This window comes from Chrysemys picta, chromosome 4, assembly GCF_011386835.1.
Source record: "Chrysemys picta bellii isolate R12L10 chromosome 4, ASM1138683v2, whole genome shotgun sequence".
Lineage (NCBI taxonomy): Eukaryota > Metazoa > Chordata > Testudines > Emydidae > Chrysemys > Chrysemys picta.
Window position 1 is genome coordinate 135,412,240 of NC_088794.1, and position 9,701 is coordinate 135,421,940.

The following is a 9,701-nucleotide window of genomic DNA, read 5'->3' on the forward strand; positions in this document are numbered from 1 at the left end:
GGGTCAGATATTTGACATTTGTTAATTGCAGCAGTGTTTCAGGTGTTCTGATAGTAACTTTTTCAGGGTATTCTTGTTTAAAAAGAGACTTGCATAACAATGCACCTCTGAATTTTCCTTTTTATTAGTAGACGTGTATGTGCATGTGACTTCCGGTGTGCCTGTCTCTCTCGTTCTTGTATGCAGGCAGTGAAGTGAAATACATTGCTGCCTATAGCATAGATACTGATTTATTTTTTTAGTCAAATTCTTCTTTACCTCTCATGAATCTCGTCTACAGAAATTCATTTTATTTTAACATTGGAATTTATTATAGTTGCCACAAGGACAATATTACAACTTCATTTCAGAGAGCTCGGCAAATTCTGAGTGCTACACATTTCATTTGTTTTTTAAAAATTGGAATGTTAATAGTATTTAGAAGTTGGTCAGTTTTAACTGAACTTCAGCCTGAGCTGCTAGGATCAGCAGAAAATCGATCTGAAACCAGAACAAACTATTTTTGTCCCTTTGAAAGTCTGAACTTTTGAGCAAAGAAATCTTGACATTTCTTGTATCATTCACTATAGGGATGACAGGTCATACTCCTATTTCTTGAGCCTTTTTTGTCAACTGAGAAAGTGAGTCTGATGCGATCTATAAATGCTTGCAACTGTAAGCAAAAATGTTCTCTCCTACTTCCCAGGAACAGATGCCTCTAGTGCCCTTCAGAGAGTATTTCTGAGTACAGCACTTGACATTTTGTCATCTGAGTCAGGAAGTGACTTCAGACTTACAGAGAGGAGTTTGCTGTGCCTTCCGGAACGAGCCTTCCACAAGATTCTTTGCATGTCTACCGTTGAAACCTCTGGATGTGTTCAGCTTTTATAGCTTTCTCCTTTCCCATAAATTCCTCATGCTTTCACTAGTGTTCCGTCCCCCAGAAAGATGGACATCAAGAGCAGCCCAGAGGTCCTGGCTTGTACACCACAGACTTACTAGGCTTTTTCCATTTCTGATTTCTCTAATATCCATTCATTCTAGAGAAGCACATCAGCTTGACATATCTACCAAAGTGATTATAAATATTGGCATTTTATTCTGTCTTTGACAGGCTTCACAAATCAGTAACTAAGAGAACTAAATTATTTTACTGATCAATATGGACAAATATGTTGCATAGCTTAAAATGATTGTCTCCGTCCTATATTGCTAAAGATGATGGAACCGTCTCTTCTTATAGCACCTGAACCTGCTTCCATTGATACAATGGAGAAATACACATTGTCTTTAATAGAAGAAGCATTGGACCCTTAGTTAAGAAACCCCCTTAGAATAGTCGTTGAGATAGGCTTACTCCAGACGGTCATTGTGGTACTATGCACTCTGTGTTGACATAGTATTCTGGCAATAAGAACAGGACTCTTGCTTCAATGTGAGCTTCATTTAGCCCAGATTTTTCCCCTCAAGATTTTAAAATAAGACAGCAGTGTTAAGACACATTGAAATGTGATTCTGACCAAAAAATGTCACCGAGAAGTAGTTAGGATTGGTATACAACATACGTGACTTGAACCCACAAAAGCAAGGAAACTAAAAGCTACATGACAGTACATATGTTCCCAGACAGACATATACCTCATCACCACAACTACCATACACCACGGATGATGCACCACAGTTTTAACTCTCCCTTCTCATCTTCACACCATTTACCAAGCTGCCCTAATCTACTATGATTAGTTTGGTGTGTTAATGTTGTGTATGCCTGGGGTGAAATAGGCATGGGAGAAAGTAGCGAGGTGCTTGTGGGAGATTTTTCCACCTTGATTCTGTTTGCCTTGAAGGTTGCTTAAATGTAACATTAATATATAACAGTGTTAAGTAACTTTTCTGCCGGTGATCTTTATATTGCTCAATTTCTTTTACCCTTACGCATGTCTTCTGGAAGATGAGTCCGTGGTACAGGAATTCAGAAGAATTCATATTCAGAGGAATTGTACATATTGAGAAATCTTGAATTTACCATGAAATTTTTCTTATGCTAATTTTAATTTATATCCTGGTTTAAGGAGGGTGGGACAAATTAATCCGATCATTTGATCTACAAGTTTCACTATATTTGATCTACAGGTATGGGTGTGCATATTAAAGCTGTTTTTAATACCATTTTTCTCTCTTTTACAGCTTATCACTTTAATAATAACAATAATTAGTATCTTTAGTTACACTGAATTAGTACATTTTACATATTTCTAATTCAACAATCTTCCCCACTGGAATCTTACCTTTTAACTTCATGTGTACGTGTGTCAATATAGTATTACAATTAATACTAAAAGTATCTACTTTTTAGAAACTGTGGCTTATAAATACATATTGTTTTGGTGGGCAAGACATTTGTCGTATTCTAAGTTTGCTGTGATCTTGAAAATCCATTGAATCTTTGTTGCCTAAAGTGTCATAACACAATATATTTTAATTACGGTATAATTGAGATTATTGCATTTAGCAGCTATTCAGATATTATGTATGCTAGTATAAGATTTGTCTTCTCTTTCCCACTTCCTTTTGTTTCTGCATTCTTTTCAATGAGGCTCCCGACTGAATATGAGAGGAACGGGAGATATGAGGGCTCAAGGTGAGGGTAATGATTTTTGTTTAAATGTTACTTAGGTGAGTTTGAACCTTTCTCCCCCTGTTTATGTGGCTCAGGTTCTAAGCAGCAGATTTTGTTTCCTTTAGCTCCATGAAACTGTAAACCAAGAAACCCTCCTGTCTTCAAAACAGTGATTAAATCATTGAGTGACTTGGTTCTAAATTCTTCCATCTTTCATGTTACCTTTTCCCTTTATATATTTCTGCATCTTAGCAGCTGGGCAGGCAGGTAGCCCCCAGTGAGACTGCAGAACTGCTCTATAATCCAATATTGGAGGGTACTAAAGTGTGAGAGGTTTTTTTAACCCTTCTCAAGGTTATGAGCATAATCTCTGACTCTACCAATCAGCTTGAGGCTGCTCATGTGAAAGCAAGTCTCCTCTATGATAACACACAGAATTATTAAATAGGTGATCTTCATGCTGAATTTGTTTAACTTTCTAATCAAGTTTTTATTTTTATGCAATACTTTCACAATGTTCTGCCAACACGATGGTACAGAAGTTTGTTTCATGTAACTAGAAATTATTTTTAAAAAAGCCCATAAAAAGGACTTGACTTGTTATTAGTACTTGTTAAAATACTTGTCTTTGTGACTGAGGATGTGAGGGAGATTCGCACACCTAAGCCATTCTTTTTAGGTGACATATCTAAGGAACTGACCTTATGAGGTGTCATTAGAGGAGGTTTTGAAACAAATTGATAAATTAAACAGTAATAAGTCACCGGGACCAAATGGTATTCACCCAAGAGTTCTGAAGGAACTCAAATGTGAAATTGCAGAACTGTTAACTGTGGTTTGTAACCAATCATTTAAATCCGCTTCTGTACCAAATGACTGGAGGATAGCTAATCTGGCACCAATTTTTAAAAAAGGCTCCAGAGGTGATCCCAGCAATTACAGGCCTGACTTCAGTACCAGGCAAACTGGTTGAAACTATAGTAAAGAACAGAAGTGTCAGACACATAGATGAACATAATTTGTTGAGGAAAGAGTCATCATGGTTTTGTAAAGGGAAATTATGCCTCACCAATCTACTAGAATTCTGAGGGGGTCAACAAACATGTGGACAAGGAGACCCAATGGATATAAAGTACTTAGATTTTCAGATAGCCTTTGACAAGGTCCCTCACCAAAGGCTCTTAAGCAAAGTAAGCTGTCATGGGATAAGACGGAAGGTCCTCTCATGGATCGGTAACTAGTCAAAACATGAGAAACAACAGATAGGAATAAATGGTCAAATTTCAGAATGGAGAGAGGTAAATAGTTTTGTCCCTCAGGGGTCTGTACTGTGACCAGTACTATTTTAACTTGTTCATAAATGATCTGGAAAAAGTGAGGTGACAACATTTGGAGATGATACAAAACTACTCTAGATAGTCCAAAGCAGACTGCAAAGAGCTACAAAGGGATCTCACAAAACTGGGTGACTGGGCAATAAAATGGCAGATGAAATTCAATGTTGATAAATGCAAAGTAATGCACATTGGAAAACATAATCCCAACTATACATATGAAATTATGAGGTCTAAATTAACTGTTACCACTCAAGAAAGAGATCTTTTCCAATTCCAATATGTCTTTTTTGAGATGGGGCAACCACATATGCATGCAAAAAAGATATTTTGGAATTGGAAAAAATTCAGAAAAGGGCAACAGAAATGATTGGGGGTATGGAATGGTTTCCATATGAGGGTTGATTAATAAGACTGGGAGTTTTCAGCTTGGAAAAGAGTTGACTAAGAGGGGATATGATAGAGGTCTATAAAATCATGACTGGTGTGGAGAATGTACATAAGGAAGTATTATTTACTCCTTCTCATAACACAAGAACTAGGGGTCACCAAATGAAATTAATAGGCCGCAGGTTTGAAACAAACAAAAGGAAGTATTTCTTCACACAATGCACAGCCAACCTGTGGAACTCTTTCCAAAGGATGTTGTGAAGGCCAAGACTATAACTGGGTTCAAAAAAGACCTAGATAAATTCATGGAGGATAGGTCCATCAATGGTTATTAGCCAGGATGGGCAAGGGTGGTGTCCCTAGCCTCTGTTTGCCAGAAGCTAGGAATGGGCGACGGGATGGATCACTTGATGATTACCTGTTCTTTTCATTCACTCTGGGGCACCTGGCATTGTCCACTGTTGGAAGACATGATACTAGGCTAGTTGGACCTTTGGTCTGACCCAGTATGGCAGTTCTTATGTTCTAAATTGAATTCTGAATCTTAACATACCACTGATTTTAAACTCTATGGTATACCATGAGAGCAAAAATAATCTTTGAAGAGGTATCTGATGCAGAAAATACTTTTATGCACATATCTGCATGTTAACATACTTTTTGTGAAGGTTTCAGTACACAGATTCCAACTCTTTTTAGCCATGTGGCCACTAATTCATAGCTGAAATACAATAGTGAGCTAATATTCTACAAATTTCTGGAACTCGTCGTCTTATCCATCTATTTCCACCACCACCAAAACAAGAGAAGAATGTTATTACTATGTGCTTTAATTCTTACAATTTTGATAGTCATCACACTTTCTCATTGTACCTTCTGTTGTAGTGACAAGGAGATTATTTTTGTTAACATTAGTTTGGTATGTTAACTTTCTGTATTTTATTCTGAAAAAGACACTCCAGTAACTTCAGAAGTTAGACTGTTCACCATTGCAAGTTATACATCTCTGATGATTGTCATAGGTGAAGCAATAGTATTGATAAAGATACTTTCCTTGGTGTATGATATGTTTGAGGATATTGCGTAGACCCACCAGTACCTGAGCTGAAAGGCAAAGGTCTTTGGTTGCTTGAAATCTCAAATGTTTATGAAGCTAGGAAGGCTGTTATGAAACTCCAGAAGTGACCCTGAGATATTTTAGATTGGTGGGGGTGGAAGGCAGCACATTCAGTCCCAGCAGGTGAGGGATATCCTTCACCTGGCTCCTTCCCCACACTGGTGTATATAGACTCAAGAAGGTTGCTGCAATGCAGTGCCTGAGGACTGTAGTAGAGGAGAAAATGTAAGGGAACCCAAAGGATCCTTCTGCCAGGGCTCTTCAGTGCATTGTATCAGTAAATATCAACTCATATTGGAGGCAACTGTGGCCTAAGTCTTTAAGTTGTGACTTAGAGCTGCTATCTTAATGAGGGTTCCAGAAATTTCTAGAGCTTTCCGGTGCTATATGCCCTGGATTATTGGTCCATGTAGGCTGTAACCTTAATTGAATTACAGGTGAGTGAAAACTTACCTTCAGCATGGTAGTAATAAAGTTTTTCATCCTCCTGTCCCCATTCCTTCCAGTTGTTGTTCACACTAGTTGTGTCTTGGCATAATTAGATTGTATGCTTTTGGGGTGGGAACAGTCTTACTGTGTGTATATAATATGCAATACCTAGTACAACAGGGTCCTGCTCCAAGTTGGGGCCCCTCTGTGCACTTCTGTAATACAAAAAATGCACACTGAACAGGGCAGTTGCTTCATCAACACACGATTTAAGAGGCTATTGGTTGTCCTATTAAATAATAAAATGTTTTCTTTCAGTCGCAATGTAGCTGTGGATCAGAAGGATGAAAACAAGGAAGCCAAGCCCCGTTCACTGAGGTTTACTTGGAGCATGAAAACTACCAGTTCCATGGATCCTAACGATATGATGAGGGAAATTCGTAAAGTCCTGGATGCCAATAATTGTGACTATGAACAAAGAGAGCGTTTCTTGCTTTTCTGTGTCCATGGCGATGGACATGCGGAAAATCTTGTACAGTGGGAGATGGAGGTGTGTAAACTGCCAAGACTGTCACTGAATGGAGTCCGCTTTAAGCGGATATCGGGAACATCCATAGCTTTTAAAAACATTGCTTCCAAAATTGCCAATGAATTAAAGCTGTAAGAAAAAGTAATTAAGTTGTAAATTAAGTAGCAATTTCGAGTGTTTTTGAGAACACCGATGGAAATGTATAGAATAATATTTAGGCAATAACTTCTACATCTTCTGAATCATGATATTAAAAAAAAAATTGAAACAAGCTGCTGAGCTGGGAGGGAGAGTTGGACTTTTTTTTATAAGTGCACTACAGCATTAAAGTTGCCTACTATGTAAAATATTACCCCTTCTGCTTTATTTCCATTGCTCTAAGTCTTTGACAACAAACTGAAACACACAATATATACATTTAAATATGCCTCCTGTTTGTGTGGATGTGAGAATGTACAGTATGTGTGTATAATATATTAAGTATTATATGTAAACTATTCATTTACAACATCAGAGCTGTACCGTACCTCTTTGGGGGCTAATTTTGGTGCTAAAAATTGAAATGGCCAAGGAGGAAACACTTGAGTTAATATTTAAAATAATTGAATGGTTACCCAGTAAATGCAGTTTTACAGTTCACTGCTGTGTTAAGAAAAAAGTGTGAAGGGTTTGGATTTATGGTTGTGAACATTACTCCTGTTTTTTAAGTAGATCTCATGAGATAATTAAACATTCACTTTTACTCAGTAAGTCTTGCATTATACTTCTCCCACTATTTATTATTTAAGTCTGAATCAAATTAAAAATTAGAGTTGATTTATGCATTAAAATTTGGGTAAATGCTTCAATTTCTCTGTTCATGTTAAACACAAGTGTAAAAATATATCCTTTTTATCTCTTTTGTCTTTCATGACTTAGTAGAATGGGTTACCATTCAGTAAGCTCTACCATTTACTGCTATAGAATGTAAACAGTGTAGTTCAGTGAGAACATCACGTTTAGTGTCTTATCTTGAGGTAGAAATGTGTTTTTAAAATCTGACTTGCTGGAACTTGACTTAGTGACAATTTCAGACGTTGTTTCTACTGTAAAGGCTTGGCCAGATTCATCAGAAGAACAAAAGGACTCTCAGTAAACGATAAAAGTTCTGGTGAGAATTACCACATGCCTGAGATACTGACTTCCTACGTTATTGCTGGACATACGGTGTCCCTTCCCCTTGAGCTGTGAGCATGCACTCTTGTTAAAATCCAAAAGTGGAAAGCCAATGTCTGCTGATCACTTTTCATACTTTAAATGAAATTAATAGTGATGCAAGATACCAGATTGACAGACAGCCTTAGAGATGAGCTCCTATCATTTTATAAACACAACAGCACAGGTGGCAGTGGTTCAGCCCTCCCCCTGTCCTCTACTAACTCCCTTGCAATGCCCTCAGCCCAGTTCTGCGAGGTACTACTTATATAGGTGGGAAGATAGTTCAGTCTCCGTGTCAATTCTATCTTTTGGTCTCTGCTGAGACTGCTAAGGAGGAGGTCAGCTGTGGTGAGCTTTTTTTAGTGTGTGGAGAGGAAACCTGTCTTCTCTGAATTCTGCTATCTTGACCAACTCACTTCCTACAGACCACCAAGCAGTCATCAGATGGTATCAACTCTTAGTCGCTACTGACCTGGGCTGGATTTGAATCACAAACCTGGATACCCTAATCCATTCAATCTACCTACTAATTTTTCTTTTCCTGTATTCAGTTTGCTATTTCAGTAAGGATTTGTGTAGATAATACCCCGTATTATCTATTTGACTTTATTTTATATAAATTTAATGCTTATGGTCCCGTTCCCATGCAGCAGTTGGGCACGTACTTAACGTGTGCTTTAATTCAGACCCTAAGCTTGCTTTTTTAAATTACAGTGAGCTAATATAGTTCATCATTGTGTACGCAACTTAGCTTTTACCCAAGGTGCAAATGCAGAATCCCTAATATTTTGCACGTTAAGTTTTGTGATCCATGCTCTGAAAACAAGAATTTCCTCCTTTATACCTCTTCCTCAGTCTCTAGTGACCTTGCCCTAAGCATTGATAATTATGCTAGCTAAAGGATAGTTATAGTTGTTAAATGCAGTAAAAATTCCTGAATTTACATTTTTAAATCTAGGTATATTTTGCATCATGAACTGGCTTTAGAACTCTTGGTGCAGATGGAGCTTGATGGGCTGTCAGTACTCGTGCTTACTTTGCTCAGGATGGTCTTGCCATGAAAACTCCATTTTGTAATAGCAATAAGAGATTACAGGACAGATGTACTTCTCAGGTGGGGATTCACGTAGCCTTTCGCTTTCTACATTAAACACTACTCAAGGTGTATTCTTTTCATCCAGTAGTGTACTTCCTGTCGTCTTATAACTTAATCTCCATGTTCTGATTAATCATAGCACTTACTGATTGTAAATCTGTATTCAGTGGCAATTCCAAAAGTTTCATATGAAATGTCTCCTGCAATACTCTGTTCTATTTTACCCATTCAGTATATAATTGTTTCTGCAAAGTGCAACAGTATCATAAGTTTAAATATTTTTAAAAGTTTGTACTTAAGTATTTTTGTCTTAAAATGTATTCAAAAGGTACTTTTAGAAATAATCTGTATTTGAGATATTAAAATACACCAAATGACACATTTATTAGCACTAGAAACAGGTTCTTAACAGCTTCCTTCTCAAATATAATACAAAACTGTCAATTGCAAAAATGTTACGAGTGTTCTTGATCATAACACACACAATGTCCTTCTTCATTCTAAAGTGCAGAACCTTGTAATTATTTGTCTGGTTCACTGGTAGGACAATCACTGAAGGAACTATATTTTGCTATATTAAGAAGATGCTTAATATAAAGATATAGTCCTCAATCCTGCATGGTCACTGGAGAACTTTCAGCTCAGGGGACTGCCTGCTGGTATGAGCTGGCAGGATTGGGTCTATAGTTACTTTATATATCAAACCTACTTGTAATCGGAGTCCAAGATGTGTGTTGTGATAATAGCAGTCCTGGGCACCTCAAGAGATGTGCATCGAGCAACTGAGAAGTGCTTTTGTAACAGCATTAATTTTGCCCTAGAGATTAGTGTCTCATTTTCTAAAAATGTTTGTTGGCTCTTGACTAACAGACTGTGCGCTTCCACCCAAGTCACTGCCAGGTCTGATTCTGAAATCAAGCTTTTCTTCCCTTGGCTAGCAGGTAAAAAATGTTCTGCGTTTTTCCTGGTATATTTTAATTACTATATTTTGCAAAGCTTTCTTTAACTAA

The 9,701-nt window shown here is 37.4% G+C and overlaps 1 protein-coding gene across 7 annotated transcripts in view; it reads left to right on the forward strand.

Annotated features, from left to right (window-relative positions):
- Positions 1-7,148, forward strand: part of MARK3 (microtubule affinity regulating kinase 3) — a 106,184-nt gene extending 99,036 nt beyond the window's left edge. For 4 of the 7 annotated variants that reach the window (XM_005285843.5, XM_005285844.5, XM_065593658.1 and 1 more), the window contains 2 exons: positions 2,576-2,620; positions 6,188-7,148. In XM_005285843.5, the coding sequence (XP_005285900.1) occupies positions 2,576-2,620; positions 6,188-6,533 (391 nt within the window). In that variant the 3' untranslated portion in view covers positions 6,534-7,148. The remainder of the gene's footprint in view (positions 1-2,575; positions 2,621-6,187) is intronic. The other 3 variants (XM_042858242.2, XM_005285845.5, XM_065593661.1) reach the window with 1 other exon arrangement.
- Positions 7,149-9,701: the final 2,553 nt, after the last annotated feature.